General features: G+C 54.7%; 1 protein-coding gene across 1 annotated transcript; it reads right to left on the bottom strand.

The window, feature by feature from the left end:
* Window positions 1-1,921: 1,921 nt before the first annotated feature.
* Window positions 1,922-19,662, bottom strand: NCF4 (neutrophil cytosolic factor 4). Its single transcript, XM_059934834.1, has 10 exons — window positions 19,484-19,662; window positions 13,964-14,048; window positions 13,297-13,450; window positions 10,951-11,021; window positions 7,827-7,954; window positions 6,667-6,724; window positions 5,890-5,988; window positions 3,759-3,889; window positions 3,416-3,481; window positions 1,922-2,242 (listed from the first exon to the last, which is right to left on the bottom strand). The coding sequence occupies exons 1-10, from the start codon at window positions 19,513-19,515 to the stop codon at window positions 2,047-2,049; spliced, it is 1,020 nt and encodes a 339-aa protein (XP_059790817.1). The 5' UTR covers window positions 19,516-19,662; the 3' UTR covers window positions 1,922-2,046.
* Between the last annotated feature and the right edge of the window lie 1,736 nt (window positions 19,663-21,398).

Here is a 21,398-nt window from a genome sequence, read left to right as displayed (position 1 = left end):
GGGGCTCAGCATTCTAAGAGCAGCACTGCCTTTGCATTCCAGAACAACCTCCCAGATGCTGTGGGTTCTGGCCCCAGCTCTCATCATGGGATTTTTTTTCAGTGGGGGTGGGTGGTGGGGTGGGAGGGTCATTGGAGAACCCCGCTACTTCTTATCGGGCTCATGATTCTTTGAAGAGTGTGTGCTATCTAGGGTCTCGATGCTTTGCAGCAGCAGGGTCCCTCAGCGGGTCTGGTCAGGCAACATGTTAGAAGTCAAACAATTGAATTTGCCAGTACATACTTTGCATGGTCTGTTTAATGATTCTTAAACAGATGTTTTCTAGTGCATTCTTACGATTGAATTGTACTCCCGCAAAAGATATGAATCCCCAGTGACTCAGAATGTGACCTTACATGGAGATAGGGTCTGGACAGAGGTTATTAAGTCAAAATAAAATGATCAGGGTAGGCTGTAATCCAATATGACTGTTGTCCTTATAAAAAGGGGAAATTTGGACACAGAGACAGTCACTCACAGAGGCAAGAAAAATGCGAAGACACACATGAAGATGGAGGATTAGAGTGAGGTGTCTACACGCTAAGGGATGGCAAAGAACGCCAGAAAACTACCAGCAGCTAAGAAGAGGCAAAGAAGGATTTCCCAACAGGCTTCACTGGAAGCATGGCCCTGCAGACACCTTGATTTCAGTCTTCTAGCCTCTAGAACTGTGAGACAATAAATTTCTGTTGTGAAAGCCATCCGTGTGTTGTTATTTATGTATTTACTTATTTTATTTTTGGCCTCGCTGGGCGGCATGTGGGATCTTAGTTCCCCGACCAGGGATCGAACCTGTGCCCCCTGCAGTGCAAGCGTGGAGTCTTAACCACTGGACCGCCAGGGAAGTCGCTGTGGTACTTTGTTATGGCGGCCCCAGCACACAGATGTAGGGGCCGTGATGGCCTGGAATAGCGCTTCCACAACACAGGGCTGTGGAGATGAGAGGCGCTGGCAGCCTGCCCTTTCCGGGGCTGAAATGGCAAAAGACGGGGAGCTGAGGGGCGAGGGGTCCCCCATCTTCTTGGCTGCATCCACTCAGAATCGTGCATCTGGAGCAGAGTTTCCATCACATGAAGCAGGGGATGGGGAAGGGAGGGGATCACATTGAGGCTCATATGCCACAGACTCATTGTTCTTACTGAGATTTAGCAGGCTTTTCTAGAATAAATGCTTCTCCACTTGCTGTATGCCCTCAGAACAATTTCTAGAAACTTTCAATGGTTGGTTTTTAGTATTTTTCATCAGTTCAGTGTTTGTTTCACTGGGGAGGGGCGTCCACCAAGCTCCTCCTGCAGCCATTCTGGAGGTGATAGCTATTGCCATTTTAGCTGCTTAGGAGAGAAAAAGCTTATCCAGCTCACAGAGGAAGAGCCCGTCATTCTGCTTCCTCTTCCTCCCTAGTGGGGCCAGGGTCTTCTCTCCGCTCACCCCCTACTTACAATGGAGACCACCAACACCACGACCCAGGTCTCTGCCCCCTCTGCAGAGCAGCAGGAATAAGAGGGCAGAGGAAACCCTCGACCCTGGTCATGCAGAGGGCTTGGTGTTGGCCTGACCCAGAGGGCTCCCGGGGGAGTATGACTTCCGTGAGGCAGGCGGCCACTCCTGGGAAAAGGCGTAAAAGGGAGTGACCAGAAGGGACGCGAGTGTTGCTGGGTTTCTCCACACCTGGGCACAGGGCGAGGGAACGGGGCAGCTGGATCAGTGGCCCAAAGCCAGGGCCCCCTCCCGTATATAAATGACCCCTCAGGGATGCTCATGAATGGGTATTTTCCTCCCTCTGCTCTCTTTCCTCAAAAGACACTATCTTCCTCAGTCCAGCACTTTGAGATGAAATGGTTTATTTAATTCAGAAACCAAATGTAGAGATGGTACAAGCCAAGACCAGTGGGTCCATCTGATTCAGAACCAGGAAGTCTGTCCCGTGCTCCCAGCCTTTCTTGGTCCTAATCCTCTCCGAGGGCTCTTTGCTAGGTGTCCCCTCACTGCCCCAGGGATGCCACTGGCTCAGGGGACCGTGTTGTAGACCTTGTAGTTGTCCTGCTGGGTGATATGCAGCTTCCAGGGGAAGAGGTGCTTCTGGGAGGGGAGACCTTGGGCCCACTTCACCATGAGCCTCACATCCTCGTCTGATAGCAGCCGAACCAGATCACCCTCGGCATCCTGATAATTGAGGGCGATGTCCTCCCTCCGGAACTCCCTCCTGGGTGGGAGAGATCAGGGTTCAGGAAAGGTCCAGTGGCCTTAGGCCTAAGCGTGGGGGCAGGGAGAGGGGACGGAGGGAGTTTTAGGGCCGGGATCTAAAAATCAGAAGGGGTCAGAGCTGGACACCAGCCCTATCATCCGAGTGGTCCAACCTCCTACTATACAGATGGGGAAACTGAGATCTCGAGGGGAGAATGGGACTTTCACAACAAATTAGTGGCGCAGCTTGAAATGTCTTGTGCATAAATGTGCTGAAGACTTAAGAACTGTCATAGGGAAGAAGAGTGGGTTTTGCCGGGTGCAGAGTAGAGCAGAAAAAAGCCCCTGTGACAGCCCCTGTGTGTGGCTATGAACCTTTTAAGGATTGGAACCGTCTGACCTGGGGTGCAGGTAGATGGGTGAAAAGCCATCCAGTTTTCCACAGGTAATCTGATAAAATGGGTCAGAAGCCCTATCAGACTTGCAAACACCTTGATCTCCAAATCTCACTTCTAGAAAATCATCCTAAGGAAATAATCAGGCAAGTCACCAAATATGTGAATCCCAGCACTATTCACGGTAGTAAAAAAGTGGAAGATAACTTAAATGGCCAACAGAAGGGGATGGCTACGTTAGTTATGGTGCATCCACAGAATGATGCTGTGTAGCCAATTAAATAATATTTAAGGGGGAGTGGGGTGCAGGTGGGGTGTGCGCTGAAGACATCTGAATGCATATCAGATAATGAGAGGAGGAAAATATGAGGGGATTTCACCTCTTTATATTTTCTGGGATTTCTGACATTCTTTTTTAAAAAATAATGAATTGATATTGCTTTTACAGTCAGGAATATAACAATGTTATTTCCATTCTGTAAAATGACTGTTCATAACTCAACTGGATCTTGGGAGGTGGTGGTTCCCTGAGGGTGGAGGGTCCAAGTCCAAGGTTTTGAACCTAGAGAGACTTTAGCAAATCCAGGCCCACAAACTGTAAGCCCCTTTACCTCTCTGCAGCCCCCCACTCATCTCTAATGTGGACAGGCGATACCCACCCTTCAGGGCTGGGCTGTGGATAAAACAAGAAGGCGAAATAGATGCAAAACGCCCAGCCCCTGAATGCACTGTTTCCCCTTCTGTTCTCTCCTCCAGGGTGTCTGATGCCCCCAGTGCCTCCCACTCCAGCCCCTCACCTCATGAGATCCAGCAAGTCCTTGAAGAGTGGGGTGCTCTTGAGGTCTTCCTCCACTGCAATGTCCCTAAGGGGACAAGGGGCAGGGGTGGGGAGGCAGCAGGCTGGAAGGGGGACAGGGGGATGAGGCTGGCCAGGTCACGGTGGACCTTGACATCCTGTGACAGACTTTTGGCTTATCTGGAGGGCGCTGGGAGCCCCTGCGGGCTTTTAAGTGTGTGTGTTTGGTGGGGGGACATGCGATCTGGTTTGGGTCTTAGAGCCCAGAGTGTGATATGGAGGTGGGGGAGGGGGGAGGGGCAGGGAGGCTGGACAGGCCCCTCCCTCCCAGCAGGGCCACTAACTTGATGGTGCTGATGGTGTCTTCATAGTAGTAGCAGCGTAGCCAGTTGGTGGGGTCATCCTCCTCCGGGAAGTCCTTGAGGATCTTCACAAAGGATACCGGGAAGATGCCTGTGGTTCCCCGGACAGTGCCCTGCGAGGGGGGAGGGGGAGAAGGCACTGCCCTGTCCGGTACCAGCAGAGGCAGCGGGGCCATGCCCCGGGGACCCGCCCCTTTATAATGACAGGACAGGCGGACGAGCTCTGGGTCCCCTTAGGCAGAGGGAGGAGAAAAAGTGGGTAAGGTCACCAAGCTGTTCACCCCAAGGCATCCATTTTAGAACAAGTTAAGACCTGAATTTATCTGGAAAGCTGCTTTCACCTCATTCATTTATTCACTCAGTCATTCATTCAAAGGCTTCTTGAGTGCCAGCTACGGAACAGGCTCTGGGCACTCAGAAGAGATGAAAATCCCTGCCCTCCCTCCTGGAGCTTCCACTGTGATGGAGGGCGACAGACAATGCACAGGTAAACAGGTGAACCTCACGGGGACTCAGGTGGTGGTAGGCGTTCAGGAAGAAAATTGGGGGCGGGGGAGGGAGGAGGGAGGGGTGGGGCCCATTCACTCATTTGTCCACGGATTCCACCTGCTCTAGACCAGACAGCCAGAAATCTCCCTCCAGCCAGGCCTCTCTCCTAAACTCCATCCAAGACCCAGCCACTGCCTGTGCTTTGTCACCTGTTCTCTTAATCTTCGCAACACTATGGAAGACATATTGTTTCTGTCCCCTTTTACAGACATATAAACTGAGGCTGAAGTACTACCCTCGCTCTTCCCCTAACCCTCCCTTCCATCTGAGGCCAGAAGTCGGCCAGCATACTGACTCATAGAACTTTCTAGAAAACAAGAAGTCAACAAACATTTCCTGTTTCTGGAGAATGACCCAGCAATACTCCTCAGCTGTAACAGCTTGTTGACTGCCTGAGACAGAGCTCCGGGACTGGCGTAAAATCAAAACCGCCAAGTTGCGAGACCAACGGTTGGTCTACACTCCTCTCCAGACCCTGGATGCCAGGGACCCTCCCCTTCCCTCAATGGTTCCAGGACCCCCGGGGGCTGGCCCTGCCTCCTGTGCCATGACCTCCTTCACACCCCACCCCCCAGGAGCCCCGAGAAAAGAGAGTCTTTCATAACTATAGGACTTAATCCAAAAGGCTGGCACCAGGCCAGGGCCTCCCACCCGGTGACCCCCACCCCCCATCTCCAATCGTGCTATGAACCCTTGTATAGATCACGCTTGCCGCGTGCAGGGACAAAGCATGGCCAAGATGCCACACACCCAGGCTCCCTATGGGCCGAGCCCTGAACAACTGCGCCTCCTTCAACCCTTCCCGGAAACCTGTGAAGAAACGGCCACTGTTAGTTATCTCCATTTATGGGAAAGGAAACCACAGGGTTGAGTAAGTTTCCCAAAGTTGCAAAGCTAGTTAAAAACAGAGCTAGGATGTCACGCCAGACTCTGGAGCTCAAGTCTCCCTCATCACCTTCACTCACTCCTTGCGTGGTGAGTAACGTTACCCCAGATTACAGACAGTGCGTCTCAACTGGGCGTGATTCTGCCCCCCAGGGCCAGAGGTCTGGGGACACATTTGATTGTTGCAGCTGGAGGGGTGCTACTGGCATCTAGTGGATGGAGGCCAAGGACGCCGCTAAACACCCTGCAGTACACAGGTCAGCCCACCAACAGAGAACTGCCTGGCCCCAAATGCCAATAGTGAACAGGCTGAGATACCCTGTTATAGACCAAGAAATTCAACTCAGAAGGTTAACTGACTTGCTTAAAGAGACCGTTGGTTGGGGTCAGTACCAAAGGCAAGTGTAGGCTCAGAATCTGCTGCTGCAGCCACACACAACTGTATTTCCTCAGGCTTCCCCGATCCACCTGCCCAGATCTCCAGGACTATCTTTGGACAGCATCTCTTCCCTAGGGCCTTCGCAGATCCCTCCGTGTTCTCTGATCCCCTCACAGACTTGAAGTGACCTCACCTCCAACTTAACTTCCACCTCACCTCCAGCCTCACCTCCATCCTCACCTCCAACCTCACCTCCATCCTCACCTCCATCCTCACCTCCATCCTCACTTCCAATCTTACCTCCAGCCAGTCTTTATTGATCCGACTGAGAAGGAAGATCACATCTCCAACTTTGAAATTCAGCTCCAGTTTGCTGTTCCCAGTGAAGTCAAACAGGGCCTGGGGAGAAGGTGGAGTAAGCAGGGAGGAAGGAAACATTCACTGAGTTCCTACTAAAGTGCTTTACATACTTCAGTGTCCCATTTAACAGATGAGGAAACTGAGGCTCAGGGAGGATAAGTGACTTGTCTGAGGCCACTCTATTTGTTAGCGGAGGAGCCAGGTTTAGAACCCATGTCCTCCTGACTCCAGAATGGTGCTTCTTCCAGGTCTGCCAGGGTAAGCATGAGAGGGAAGGGGCCAAACTCCGTGGACTGGGCAACTCCCCATCCCCCAGGCCTCACTGGGGACTCCAGTGCCCCCATAACCCCCAGGGCATTGACCACACTGGTTTTGAAATGCCCATTTCTAAGGGTGCATCCCTGGGGAGCTGTGAGCCCCTTGAGGACAGGGCCTGGCCTGAGTCATCTCTGAAACTTCAGTCCCCAAGGCAGGGCTGACCCAGAAGAGCTTGCTGAATGAATGATGGATGGATGGATTCCCCTTTGCCTCTGTGTGCTCCTCACATGCCCTCCCCTCAGCTGGCTGGGAGTCCTCAGGTGTCCAAGGCCCCGGCTGTGGGTCCTTCCACCCCCCCCCCCCCAATACCCAGCCCCATCCTGGGCACACAGCGGGCGCCAGCAGGACGGACTCAGTGGCTGAAGGGTGGAGCGAGGTTGCTGCCCAGTGGTGAGGTACCTCTGCTCGTGGAGCTGCCATACGGTCAAAGCCGGCGCCTTGTGGGGAGGCGCTCTTTCTGTGGAGAGAGAAGAGGGGCTTGTCACCTTTCCTGCTTCTGTGCCCGGAGGAGACCCTCAGCAGAGGCAGGAAAGGTAGGGGAGGGAGAGGGTGTTAAAGATGCAGCTACAATTGCTCCTCTGGACCAGCACACTCCCCACAGCTTTCACCGCCCGGGAGGAGGGATTGCATCCCCCTCTGTGGACCAGGAGGCATAGGCTCAGATATACATTTGCTTAGTGCCATAGCTTGCCAACCCTTTCACATTACTCCCACACTCAACCCCTAATTTTCCAGCTGAGGAAATGGGCTTCAAGAAGTGCTGAGCTCCACTCCAGGACACAGGGCTGCTGTGGGGCACAGCTGGAATTCAGAGCACACCTGCCTGGGTGCACAGGGGAGATGGCCAGGCACCACACAGAGAGGACACTCAGAGATACTGGCCAGAGGGAGGAGGGCGGAGTTGTGTGGGAGGGCGGGGCTCAGGAGCCCTGTCCTGGAATTCTTAGCAGCAGCAGCCAAAGCAGCAGCAGCAGCCTCTTGTTTGGAAGCCCAGCCCTATTTCGGTGGCTTGGATTTTTGAAGACTTTTTCCAGCTTAGGAGGGGCTGGAGGGAGCTGCGGGCCCTTTGGAATAAGGGAGTGAGCAGCAGCGCCCCCTGGGGGCCAGTGTGACACACCAGGAGCCACAGCCGGCCCCATGGAACTAAAACTAACCAGGGACAAGGCATCCCAGGAGATCCTGGGAGGAGTGTTTGCAGACAGAACGATTCCTCCTCCCTTCCCCACTCCCTACTCTCCCCAGGCACCCAAAGCCCTCGGACCATCCCCAGTGGTTGCTGAGGCGCCAAGCTCTCCCCCATCAATGGCCCACCAGCCCCTGCCCTCCAGCCCTTACTGTCAAACACACTTTCTGTCCTCTAGGCACTACGCTTGATTTTCCAAGCTCACCTAACAAGCCAAACCACCCTGGAGTGCTTAGGTGTAGACCTGGTCTCTACTCCTTGCTTCTTTCAGGGAAAATAAGGGCCTTTGCAGCAGAGGCCTCTGGGACAGAGCGCCTGATTAGGAGCAAGCGGCCCAGGGCTCTAGCTGATGGGGGCGCAGGGACCGGTCACTTACACTTTCCGGGTGCGCGGGCGGAGCCGGCGGAGCGCCTGGGGCACCTGCTCCGCGTCATAGGACGACTGGTAGAAGAAGATCCGGACGTCCTCATCCATCAGCACCCAGATGGGCAGGCTGAGGAGGTGCTGCGTTTGGGGAGGGTGCAGGACAGGCGGGGTGGTCAGCAGAAAGCTTTCAACATCCCAGCCCAGCTGCCCCATCCCCGCCCCCCATGCTGCGCCCGCCTCTCTCCACTAACGGTTCTCTGCCTGATAACAAGTAAGACGTATTTTAAAATCTCAGTAGGCTGAGGGTAGCACGTCACAAGATTTGCCCCTGGGTTCAAGGTCAGGACGGGGCCAACTTGCTCAAGAACAGTTCATTTGGAAAAGACCCAAAGGCCTTCAGACACGACGGTAATGGTGACGACAGGTCACGTGACGTGGTGGTGACTGTCCTGGCACTGCACTGATGGCCCCACGGTGTGACCTCGCTCCACCTAACAGTAACCTGGGAGCGAGGGTCCGAAAGGTGAAGGGACCTGCCCAGGGCCACGCGGCCTAGCGAGTGACACCCAGAGCCATCTGCCACCAAGTCTCATCCCTTAGATCAAAACGAGACAATGGTGGGGGAAGTATTCCCCAGATAACCCAAATTAACAACAGTTAGTGGAATTCCAGCCTAAAAAGATGCTTCCTGATACTTCATCTCATATCACAGTTGGGGAAACTGAGGCTCAGAGTGAGAAAGTGCCCGGGCCGTTGGGCAGAGCTAGGAAGTGGTGGGGTCGGGACTCTCAATCAGATGCTGGTTACACCCACCACAATGCAACGACCCTCAGGCTGTGAGGATGCAGAGCGCCCAGGACCTGCCAGGGTCATCCCCCCAAGCTGCCCACTGCACGGGTCCCCAGGAGCACTGTGATTGGCTTTGAGTGCTACAGCTCCAGAGGCACCCAGACCCCCTCAGAGAATTCCGTGGGGGCAGCGGTTTGGGGAGGGGCCGGGAACTCCACTCCAGAGGAACTGGGAACGCAGAGCCTGGAAAAGACACGGTTGTCCTATAGGGAGGGCAGGGGGCCAGCCCAGAGATGGGTTCAAGGGCACAGAGAGAGAGAGCCAGGCGATGCCCGGGATAGAATTCCAGCTCTGCCACTCATCTGGGTGACCTGGAGCAAGGGTGCCTCTGTATGTTCATTAATACAATGGAGGTGATATTATTTCCCCCGTGGAATTGTGTAAAGATTCAATAAGTGAATACGTGCAGAACACTTAGAACAGCATCGGGCATCTAGCAAGGGCCCTACTCAAGTCGGATATTATTATTGTTGCTGTTACTTTTATTACAATACAGCACAGTGGGTAAGAGCACAACCCTGGAGTCACAGAGATGTGGGTTCAAATCCCATCCTACCTACCTAACTGCTCTGTGACACTGAGTGAGTGACTCTACCTCTCTGTGCCTCCATTTCCTCACTTTAAAATAGGGATAAGAGTATTGAACCCATAGGTTATTGAGGGAATTAAATAAGCCTATTTATTTATCCAGTAAATGTATATCAAGAGCCTCCTTGTTGCCAGTCAGAGCTCTCCACATAGTTCTAGGCAATTGTCATTACCACGTGAGCCCTATTCTTCATGAGGACAGAGGTGAGACCGGTGGGTAGAAGTCACAGGGAGTCGGGCTTTTCTAACAGCTGTCCAACAATGGAAGAGCAGCCTGGGTCAGGGGAGAGTGGTAGTGAGCTCCCCGTCTCTGAATGTTTCAAGCCCAGGGTGAGGTTACCATAGCACTGATTGACCTCTGAGCTTCGAGGAACCCACTCAGACACAGACAGGCAGAGATGAGAGCCTTCAGGCTGCTGGTTGCCAAGACCAGGCGTGGATGGAAGAGCTCCAGCTCCACAGCCCCTCCTCCCTCCTTCCAGCCCCGCTGGAGTAGAGTGGAGCCGCCAGCTGCCCAGAAGGAGCAGCTGTCACAGCGCCCCCTGGAGGGGAGATGCCTCCAGTACTGGAGCCCACGGGCTTTCCCACCCTACCCCTCCTCTGCCCAGAGCCCAGGATTCCTGCAGCCACTGGGGAGGGCAGACCGGCCACCTCCTCCCTCCCCCACCCCCTTTATACTCCTCCTGCCCCCTCATTCCACTAGGAGTCATGCTCTCTCACATTCTGGAAGCAGGTTCACAGTTTACAAAGCACCTTCCCGTCCTTTTCTCAATAGATCCCAACATCACTCCCCTCCTGTGAGACTGGAGAGCTGGGGGCACGGCTCCATTTCATAGGTGAGAAAACCAAGTCCTAGACAGAATGAGCAAATAGCCCTAAATCACCTGCTCAGTGTCAGAGCAAAGACCAGAGCACTTAGCTTGGTGCTCTTTTCCCATAAGAGTAGAACAGGGAGGCCTCACTGTCTGTGAGGATGCCTCTGGGCTATGAAGAGGGCTTCTCTCCCCAGTTTCCTAAGGTTGCCATCAAGCCAAGGTTTGCACGCCTCTAGTGACAGGGTGCTCACTACCTCATGAGGAAAACTATCCCTCTCTTGCCCAGCTCTAATTGGTGGAAGGCCTTTCCTGACCAGCCTGGCTCTCTGCCTTTAAGATGTTCCTTCCTCTGTGCTCCCGTCTTCTAAGGAGGTAGACAGTTCACGGGTTGGGGAATACACAAGGGCATCCATCCAAGGCCCCTGGATGCAACTAAAATCCAGCCTGTGGCCTGTTCGTACAAAGGTGCTACGTGAGAAAGCCAGGGCCTTGGTCCGCCGTGCCCTTGTTATACAGACCGTACCCCTTAATGGTTTCATGACCCACCTGTCTGTATTCCCCCTGGACAGTGGGGACCCTGGGGCAGGCACTGGATCCTATTCTCCTCTGTACCAGGACACCCGGCACAGCCATTAGATTTGTCAGTTCAAAGTGTGGCTCTCTGAACTTTCTCCATTGCTCCTGTCCCATCCCCCAGAACCCTGAGAACACATCCTGTTTCTCTCCCTAGGCTTGGCCTTTAAGGATTGAAGATGGGGACCATCGGAGCAGGAGAGCCAGCCCTAGTTCCCAAAGCCATGCCCAGGGATGGTACCTGGGCCCCGCCCAGTCCTCAGCATCCTGGGCCCTCCCAGGGGCCACCTGGCCGGGCCCCTCTGTTACCTTCATATAGGCGTTGAGGGCAGGTATCCGCATCTCGGCGATCTCCTGTTTCACACCCATGTAGACTTTGGCTGAGGAAACACAAAGAGCTGTCCTGGGAATCTGACCCAAGAGTGTGGTCTCTGGGCCCAGAGCTGCCCACCCGGGCCAGGAACCCTCCACACTGGCTCAGCGCTTTTCCCCCTCCTCTTCCCACGGCGCTGCGGTGGCCACCATCCAACGTGCGTTCTCTGAGTTGTACTATCACCAGCTGATATTTTTCTTGTTTTAATTGTTTATGTATTGGCTGTTCCTACACACACACACACACACACACACACACACACATACACACACACACACACACACACATACACACACACAATTCTTCGCTCTGAGAGAACAGGATCTTTGCAATGCTCACAGCTGTATTCTCATCACCCTGGCTGCACATTTGTGTCACCTGAGAAGCATTTAAAATCTCCTTGCATAGGACTCACTTCAGAACAATTAAATCAGAATCTCTGGGAGTGGGACTCGGGCATCAGGATTCTTTAAATCTCAAGGTACTTCCAATATGCCACCAAGGTTAAGAACCATGGTGTAGAATCATGCCCAAATCAATAAATATTTGTGCAGTGGATGGGGGAATCATGCCTCACAAGCAAGGCAGAGTGTTTGTGGGAAAAGGGAAAGCGATGACGGCTGACCAAAGACAAATGTCCTCTCCAGGAGCCTCAGGTGGGAGTCCTGGGAGAACTGCCCACCCAGAGAGCCCCCCAGAAAGCGAATGTGAGACGGGTCTGCTTCCTGCTGCCCACTGCCTGTGAGACACACTGGCTGGTGTCTGGCGGTGTAAGGAGGGTAGCGTCTGAGGTCTGGGGTAGAGAGAGACATTGGGGAATTAGTAGCAAGAAAAGGGCAGTTAAAATCGCAGGCACGGGTCAGATTGCCTAGGGGGGAGTGAGAAGACAAAACTGAGGATGACGGTACAGAGGATGCCCGCTTTCCAAGGAGCACCAGAGGAGGCAGATTCTCTACGGAGATGGAGGAGCAGCAGTGAGGTAGGAAGGGAGTTGGGAGATGCTGGCAGCACAGAAGTGTGGAAAGAGCTTCCTGGAGAAAAAGAGGGACAAGGAAGATGAGGCCTGAGCTGTACCCACGGATCAGAGTTAATGGGTCACGGGCCACTGTCCCGAGGGGAATTCAGTGCAGAAAAAAGAGCTGAAACCAGGCTGCTGGGTTGAGCAGAGGATGGAAGATGAGAAGGTGAGACAGCAAGTGAAGATTTATCACCGAAGGAAGGAGAGATCTTTGAGGGCCCTCGGGGCTCAGGGAGGCTTGTGGCCAGAATGCCCACTTAGGGCACGTGTTTGTTTAAAGATGGAAGAGAACCGAGCCCTCCCGTGGTGAAGCTTGGCAGAGAATCAGAAGATAAAGGAGAAGGTGAGCCTACAGGGAACGCGTGGGACAAGGTGTCAGGGAGGAGAGGTCAGCCGAGAGCAAGAGGGACCCCTCCTCCCTGCTGCTCAGAGATGGGGAGGGGCGGGGCGGGGCCAGGGAGTGGGCGAACCCCTGGGAGACAGTTTCCTCCCTGGGGCTGGATGCTGGACACTGGATGCAGGGAACCTCGGGCCCTGGCTGAGGCAGAGAGGAAAGCAAGCTGGAGGCAGGGTTTGGAGCTTGAGGAAGGGAAGGTCAGGAAGTGGCATGTTTGCTGTTGAGGGGGGCGGTGCTCGGATGCAGCCTGCAGGTGTGCAGGGCACAGCCAAGACCACTCCGTGTACCCGAAACCCCACTCTGATGGGGTTTTCTCCTGCTGGGCTCACGCAGGCTGGCCTTGAGAAGCCAGAGGTTTGGGCGTGTCCAAGGTGAGGACCGAGCAGGGGAGGAAGGTCAGGAGACAAGGGGTGAGGGGACTGTCCGAAAGCAGAGGTGCACACCCACAGCGTCCCAGCAGAGCTGGGAAGGAGGGGGAGCCACGGGGAACTGGGGAGTTAGAGGGCAGTTCCCCCGCAGGGGACAGAGGGAGGGCTGGAAGATGAGCCTCTGTTTCACGTGGGAGACACGGGGATTCCTCTCTCGCAGAGGAGAGGCCCGGGCTGATGCGCTCCGAAGCTGGTGGTGGATAGCTGAAGCAGGGCGGCCGTAAGGGTCATCGGAGAGCAGGAGGTCAAGGGCTATGAGCCCGGAGAGCTACAGGTGGCAGCCCGTGGCTGGCAGGAGGGGGGCCGTGGACTAAGTGAACGGTTTTCACTAAAATAGAACGGTTTGTGCTAAAATAGAAGCACCGAACAGCGCCCACAGAGCTGGGAGGAGAGGCTGGCAGGCGCCGCTCCATCCTGGGGCAGCCCGTTGGTGGCCTACCTGGGAGCGTGGGGAGGACGCAGGTGTAGGGGCTGGCCTTGCTCTCCGGCCCGAAGCGCTCCTCCAGCTTGCTCTGCAAGGCGTAGAACTGGCGGTAGCGGCGGTAGATGAGGTACTTAGACCCCCCTTTCGTCTTCACCTCGATGACAAAAACCTAAGGAGGAAAGAGGCCAGGAAGTGGGGCCTCGCAAGCCAGGGGGTGGGGCCTCGTAGGCCAGGGGGTGGGACTTTGCAGACCAGGGGGTGGGGCTTCGACGACCAGGGGGTGGGGCATCGCAGGCCAGGGGGTGGGCCTTTGTAGACCAGGGGGTGGGGCTTCGAAGACCAGGGGGTGGGGCATCGCAGGCGAGGGCCAGAGCCGGGGAGAGGTCCACAGGTCCTAGGGTTAGAGCAGAATTTCTCGACTTGGTATCACATGTGAGGCCAGGTAATTCTCTGTCGTGGGGACTGGCCGGTGCACCGCACTGCGTGAAGCAGCATCCCCGGACTCCAGGCAGTAGACGCTCTGCCCCAGGCTGTGATAATCAAACCTGTCTCAAGATATTTACTGCCAAGCTTCCCTTGGAGGGCAGAATCGCCCTGTTGAGAAGCCCTGGGATAGAGGTGAAGAGAGGAGAGCGCTGGAGGCTCAGAGGTCAGGGGGTGAAGGTCCAGGGGTCTCTCTTACAAAGTGGCTGGTGAAGCCTTTCTTCTCCTCGATGTCGGCGATGTTGGCTGAGGTGGCAATGTCGTCAGGAAGCTGGTCGAAGTCGCTGAGGGAGGCGGGAGGAGGAGAAATCCTGGTTATCACCCTGCTGTGTTGGGTGGCCTCTGGGGGTGAGGCCCTGTGCAAAGTGAACCCGTGTACCCGCATTCCCCCGTTCAACACCCCTCCTGTGCCAGGCAGCGACACAGACCAGACCTTGACAGTGAAGGCATTTGGAATCGGAGCCATATATCAGCAGCCCTAGTAGAGTCTAGCAAATCACTTTGGGGCTGCGTTATTCATCCGGGAACAGGGAATCAAGTACCCCTGCCTATCAGACCCTGTTCTAGGCCCTGGATCACAGGGGTAAACAAAGTCAACACACACCTCCCAGAGAGAATGGCTCATTATACCCAGGTTGGGAAAATCCTCACAGAGGAGGTGACATTGGAGCCAGGTCTAGAAGGCTGAATAAGATTCCACCAGGTAGGACCGGGGAGGGGGAAGGGCCTTCCAGGCAGAAGGAACAGCACATGCTAAGGGTCTGAGGCCCGAGGAGTGGTTCCAGGTCTAGTGTGGCTGGAGTCTGGTGTGATCAGAGACTGAATAGGCGGATGAGGCCAGGTTGAGGAGGGTCTCCAGTGCTGAGCTAAGGAGTTTTATAGGCAACAGGGAGCCATGTAAAGCTTCAGAAGAGAGTGAAAACACAATAGGACCCTGGCTTTAGGAGACCAACTGGGGTAGCTGCATGGAGAGGAAAAGGAGGGCCAAGACTGAAGGGACAGAGCACCACTGGGACACCCTGAAGTGGTCTAGCTGAGAGATGATGTGGCCCTGAGCCAGACAGTGGGGACAGGAGGAGAGGACAGACACAAGGGACACCACCCTTGGCAGACACTGTTCCCTTTTTGTGTCCCCTGCTTCTTCCTGCTAATCAAGCTCCAATTTTTTTCAGGGTGGCAATGCCTAGCCCCAAGGTGATAGATCACTACTGGTCTGAGCCAAACATGCTAATCCCGTTGCTGTTTCCCAGACCCCCTTGCAGCTAGGAGCAGCCATATGAGCAGTTCTGGCCAATGAAACCTAAGAGGAAACCTAGAGCCTGTAGGAGCCTCTAGGAGAGTGTTTGCTTCAAGATCCAGAGGATTGGACAAGGCTAGCATGGTCTCCTCCCCTTTCCCCCTCTGCCTGCCTGGAAAGCAGGTGAGACATCTGGACCTGCAGCAGCTACATTGCATCCCTGAGGCAAAAACATGAGACTGATCACAGGAATCTCTGGAACGCTGGTCCTGAAGTCACTGAGCTGCAGAACCAGCTGTGGCCCTTGTCTGGACTTCTCATTATGTGAAAACATAAACCCCTGTTTGTTTCAGCCACTATCAGTTCCTCTGTTCTCTGCAGCCTTTTGCATATCCGACAGACACACTACTACTTTGTGAGTCATTCCAGAGTTACGACCAGCAGGGTTTGGAGACCGTTTGGATGCGGAGGTGAAAGAAAGGGCAGTGTCAGGAGTGACACCTACATGTCACCCATATTCTGACCAGGATGGGTGGGACGGGGGGAGCCTGGTTGATGGGCTCAGTGTGGGGCATGCTAATCTGAGAGGTCCCTTGGGCACACAGGTCGAGGTCTGGCAAAAGGTGGTGTGTGGCTCTGGAGTTCAGCGGGGGTGGGGCTGGGGGCTTCTCCACTGGAGCGGGAGTGGCAAAAACCATCTGCCCTGTGACTGGTGGTTAAGACCCCCAGGGAAGAGCAATCACTGAGCAGAGGAGGGGGCTGAGAGGGACAGATGGAGGAAGAGAAAAGGGACCGCCAAGGAGATGGAGAAGGAACAGCTAGGTGTCGCTGAGTCCAGCCGCTTGTGGACAGATGAGGAAATAAGAAGCAATCAGCAATCCTGTTCCTGTTGCGGCGATTGGGAAACAGAGTGGGAGTTGGGGGCAGGGCTGCCCTGTCCGAGCCTCAGAGCTGGCTGGGACCTCAGTCGAGATTGGTTTCAAAGTCTACACACCCAGTCCCCGCCCTTGCTGGTCCCCACGTGACCTGGGCTGCTTGGGATCTCAGGCTACCTCAGGACTCTGGAGGCTGGCGGGGAGGTGACTCAGGGTGGCAGAGGGCGGGAAGAGGAAATCCCCAGCACTGCCAGAGCAATTTGGTGGCGGCTGGCAACCTCCCCGCTCACTTTCCACACACGGTCCTGTGGTAACACCCATGGGAGAAGCTTCCTCCTCTACCTTCTCCCCTGAGACTGTGCATTTCCTGGGTATTTCACCTGCAATAGGATGGGAGTGGGGCAGGAAGAAACCCGAGAGGTAGAAATGGCCCTTTGCGGGGAATCAGGAGGGTTGGGTAATAGTAACTACAGCTAACGATTTCCTGAGCACACCGACCACCAGGTGCCCTTCTAAGACAGCGTCACCTTTTTCCAGACAAGGAAACCGGGGCACAGAGAAGTTAACGAACTTGCCCAAGTAAGTAAAGAAGCTGGGATTTGGCTCCAGAATTTTGGTCCCAAACACTGCTGCACTGGCCCTGGTCTGAAAGCTCCCAGCAGCTTGTTGTGTGAACTCAGATAAACCCCAGCCCCTCCCAGCCTCAGTCACCCCATCCAAAATAATAATGATAACACTGTTAGAACCTACTGTAGCTCAGACCCTGTTCTAAGAACATTAGGACATGGCCTTTGCCTTCCTGGGTCTCATAGTTGAGTGGAGGACCTGGACAAATAATTACATAATTTCAGTGGTCCTAGAGGCTGTGAAGGAAAAGCCCATGATGTTTCGAGCTGCAGCAGGGGCCTGGCCATTATTATATTCCCTCAACGAATTGGTAGTAGTGGGCAAAAAAGCTTGGCAAGCAGACAATTCTAAGATGAGGGTGACGTTTATCAGAGAGAGAGAAGCAGGTGTCCTGTGTATGTAGGAGGGCAAGGTGCGCTCAGATCGAGGATGGTCAGGGAGGGCTTCCCAGAAGAAGTGGCACCAGGTCAGGGGGAGAAGTAAAGAGGACCTGGCCCCAGGATGACAGGCAAGGGAAAGAGCGAGTGCAAAGACCCCAGCCATGCAAGAGGAGGCAAGTTATGAGGGACGAAGCCAGCGAGACAGGCAGGGCCTGCTCATGAAGGGCCCTTGAGCCTCACCCTTTGGTGGTGGGGCAAGGAAGGGGTTACATCGGGAGACCTGTGTGTCATGGGGCGGGAGAGCACAGGTGAAAGATGAAGATGTGAATTCCCGCTCTGCCATCACCAAGGTCAGTAGGCTTGGGGAGACTCCTCTCTGCACTCTGGCCTCTCCCCGACTCCAAAATGGGGACCATGGAAGTATTTACATCCCTGGAGGGTTCAGAGGTCACATCTGTAACAAGCACAGCTGGAGAATCCCCACGAGAGCAGGGACCCTGCTCACTGCTGCATCCCCAGGGCCCAGAACAGCCCCGGCACATAGTAGGTGCTCAGGGAGACACAAGGCCACTCCCTGTGTCTGTCTTTCAGCAAGTCCGCTTTGGGCCACATGGAAATAGTCTGGCTGCCAGGGGGTTCGGTGCGGAGAGCTGAGCCTGGAAGTTGCTGCATCAGGGCGACACCAGGGGTGCAACAAACCCGGCTGCAAGTCCCACTAGAATAGCGGCCCCCTAGACACCTCAGCCGGGACCCCTCTGAGCTGAAGTCAACTCAGGGCCCCTAGATTCATATCGTTCACGAGAAGTCCATTTTGGGGGCCTGCACGGGGAGGGCTGAGTAAGGGGTGGAAAGACCCTGAGGCAGCAACTAGTTCAGGTTTTGTGCTGCCTGCACACAGCAGGTGCTCAAAACATGTCTGTGGGAAGCAAACTCCCTCCCCCCATGGCAGTCCTTTCCATCTTTAGACGTCTTGGGTCTTAGAAAGTCCTGCTGCCAGAAATCTACTGGCCTCCCATCACATCCTCCGCTTCGGCCTCAAGCATCAGGGGCTTACTTTCAAGCAGGCATCCAGGTGCAGGGAGGCTGAGAGACCCCGGGGCCTGGCTCTACAGCCCCATGAAGGAGGGGAGCAGGGCGCCTTTCCTCCGTGGAGGGCCAAGGACATCTGCAAAGGGACGGGGAGTGGGAGGGAGGGGACACACTGTCCGGCTGGCCAGCTCTGGGCATCCTCTCTCTGACCCACATGCTCTGAGAAATAGGAAGTGCCACCAGCCTCAAACAGCAGCTGTTTTCCGAAGGTTTGGGTTTGCATGCCAGGCCCAGTCTCCAGTGAGGACTCGTGGGCTGGAAGGGCTGGGATCTGGCGGGAGAACCTCACCCCAGCCCCGAGCACCAACCTCTGTGGCTCTCAAAGGCCATTCTTGAACCACCCTCCAAGCATTTGCTTCTGCTGCCCCTCCCGCCATACACACAAGCCTTCCTTCTGACATTCTCAACCTTCAGGAATTCCATCCTGGGTTCCACTTCTAGCCACAGACACCACCACAGGCCCTCTGCTGCCCACTTCTGCTGCCCAGACCAGCCTGACCCATCTCCAGTGACCCTCGGAGCCACCTCTACACTGTTACCACACTCTTTTTCTGATGTCACCTGCTGTTCCAATCCAGGAGGGCAGGAGCCAAGCCCTGTGTCCTGAGGTCCCCCCAGAGCTCGGAGCACAGGCCTGGCTACTGAGGAAACATTCAGAAAGTGCCTCCTGAGAAACGAGGCGAGGCCCTGACAAGGCTGTGCTCTGAGCCCCAGCCTTGCCATTCATTCCATGTGACCCCGAGTAAGTACTTTATTCTCCTTGGGGCTCAGTTTTCTCACCCATACAGTGACAGGATTGGACCAGAAGGCTCTAAGAACACTTTCCAGCTCAGTGGTCCATTCATTCCTTTATTCCTTCATTCATTCACTCACCAGCATTTACTGAGCACTTAGTCTGTGCTGGCATTGTTCAAATCCTGGGGATATAGCAGTGATCAAAAGAGATAAATACCCTATGGAACTTGCTTCTAATTGGGGAGCCAGTGATAAAGAAAACCAACGAGGGAGTATAGACTATTATGCCTGTAATGTAAGGACTACACAGGAAAAGGAAACAGGGCAAGTGTTGAGAGGGGGCTATCAAGGAAAGCTTCTCGGAGGAGGTGATATTTGAGATAAGCCCTGGAAAAGAGCCAGATTCTACGCCTCTGTCTGAACAGAAAATGAAAAGCCATTACTGAACAGTGTGGAGCAGCAAGGCCCAGCCTGGGCCCCAGGACACCTGAGTTCCCCTCCAGACTCTACCACCCACTCCTGCGTGACCCTGGGAAAGTCACTCCCCCTCTCTGAGCCTCAGTGTCTTCATCCGTGCCTGAGGGAGGTGAGCCATGACTTGGAGTTTCCTTAAAACAGTTCTCAGAGTCTGCATTTCTGAGTATTTGGGTTCTGACTCAGCTCCAGCCTCTCAACTTTCGACGTTGATAAGGGGCTGCAGGAGGGCAGGCCTCCATCCCCCAAAGCCTGCCAGGAAGAGTGAGGAGCCCCCGGGAGGGCAGCGCCCCTGCACTCACCTCTCAGCCCGCAGCTGCTGGGCCACAGCCATGGCTGTCAGTGGTCCAGGGGCGGGGGTGGCGGAGGTTCTCTCCCAGCCAGGCCCAGGATGAGTTTGCCCCTCACTTCCCTCCAGCCACCTTGCGTCTCGGCTGTGGTCCCAGGAGTCCTCAGGAGCCACCTTTAGGGAGGCCCCAGCCTGGCTTCTCTCAACTCTAGAAGAGGCTCCTCCCCCAGGCCCTCTGGGGCTGGCCCGTGGCCCACACTTCCTCTTCCCCACCTCCCAGCTGTACCACAAGTGGGGAAGTGCACACCCGCTGATGCTGGGTATGCAGGAGTGCACTGATATGGAGGGTGTCGGGGACTTCCTCGATGTCAGTTCTTGGGGCCAGGCCTCAGCTGGGAATCAGAGACCCCCTCTCCATCAGAGATCGGGTCCCAGTGCTGGCTCAGCCACCATGGGGACTTATAACCTTGGGGAGTCACTTCACATCCACTGACTCATCAAATCCAACCTGCACCCCTTCACTGTTGAGACTTTACCCAACCTATTCTCTAGGCCTGGAGTGCTGACGTCCACCTTGCCTGCCTTCCCAAAGGCCCAGCTCAGAAGCCACTTCCTCCAGGAAGCCTCCCTGGTTCCCTCAACGAAGTTAGTGCTCACAGGTGCTTGTGTCATATTAGAGTGTGAAGGTTGGTTTATGCTTCCGTCTTCCCCTTTTCCTGGAGCTCTGGGCTGTACTTTCCTCATCCCTAGCTCCCCGGGCCTACATGGGCCTGCCATAGCCAATCCTCCCTACAGGGCTGCCATCCAGAGTGAGCTTCACAGTACAAACCTGATCACACCATTCCCAGCTTAAACTTTAACTGCTTCACCCTGCACTTAGGAGAAAGTCCAAACTTCTAGTCCTGTCTGCCTCCAAAGTTCTGAACACCCTACTGGCTTCCCCAGCCCCCTCTCCCGGGCTGTTTCCTTCCCACACTGGCCTCTAGTCCATTTCTAGAATGTTCCAAGATGTCTTCTCCTCTGGGCCTTTGTGCATGCTGTTCCCCTGCTAGAATGCTCTTCCCTGTCTCATTTAGGGCTCGACTTGGAAGTCACCTCTTTAGGGAGACCTTTCCTGAACCCTCACCCTAAATATGCAACACTCTCTGATATATTCTCTCCCAGATCCCTGTACTTTTGCTTTAGAGCATTTGGAACTATTGTAACTTCATATTTGTTTGTGTATTTATATGTTTGACCACTGTCTTCCCAGCTAGCGCAGTGCCTAGCACATTGCAAGTGCTTACCCAATATTCAGGAAATGAACGCAATGCTTCTAGTTGGTGATTCTGTGGCCCCTCTAACATGTCTGGCTATTGGATTCCGAGGGAGCTCACCCTAGAAGTTCACAGCCACACCCAGGAACCCCCAACTGGTCACATACACACACACACACACAATCATATTTACATTCATATAAACTCATGCATCACAGATGCAAAGTAGAAAGGCAGCAGGAAGAGGATATAGATGATGGGGAAACCGTGCCTTGTGCAATCACAGAATGGGCCCTTCTGACTCCCTCTGCCCCAAACCCATGCTGAATTAAGACCCCCCAGGACTGGGACAGGGTTCTGCGGGTTCAAAGCCGGCTGGGTGGAGCCTGGAACCAGGATTTCCCACTGCAGTTCCTTTGTTATTTCCCAGACACAGGGACTGGTAATACGAGCCATTCTCAGGATCCCAAGGGCTGTCTGGCTCCAAGAATGCAGGGCAGCTGGGAGCCTCAAACCCTTCCTCTGAACCTCATCCCGCTCTACGTAGCCGCCCCAAGGGAACTTCTGCCCCAAATAGAGTTCAGGGTGGAGGCAGAGTCCCCAGGAGGAAATATGCTCTGGGCCCAGTACTACAGTCCTGACCCAGTGAGGATCTGCCTCCCTCTCTTCAGG

This window comes from Balaenoptera ricei, chromosome 10 (assembly GCF_028023285.1).
Source record: "Balaenoptera ricei isolate mBalRic1 chromosome 10, mBalRic1.hap2, whole genome shotgun sequence".
NCBI lineage: Eukaryota > Metazoa > Chordata > Mammalia > Artiodactyla > Balaenopteridae > Balaenoptera > Balaenoptera ricei.
Note: the sequence above shows the minus strand (reverse complement) of the source record. Positions and strands in the feature narration are given on the sequence as shown.

What these genes read in the sequence shown, in the direction of transcription:
- NCF4 (XM_059934834.1), bottom strand. Translation starts at nt 19,515, where the DNA reads ATGGCTGTGGCCCAGCAGCTGCGGGCTGAGAG. An exon ending in CGTCCTCCCCACGCTCCCAG is followed by an intron (nt 11,022 to 13,296) that starts GTAGGCCACCAA and finishes GTGTTTCCTCAG; the next exon opens with CCAAAGTCTACATGGGTGTG. An exon ending in CCCTCAACGCCTATATGAAG is followed by an intron (nt 7,955 to 10,950) that starts GTAACAGAGGGG and finishes CCCCAAACGCAG; the next exon opens with CACCTCCTCAGCCTGCCCAT.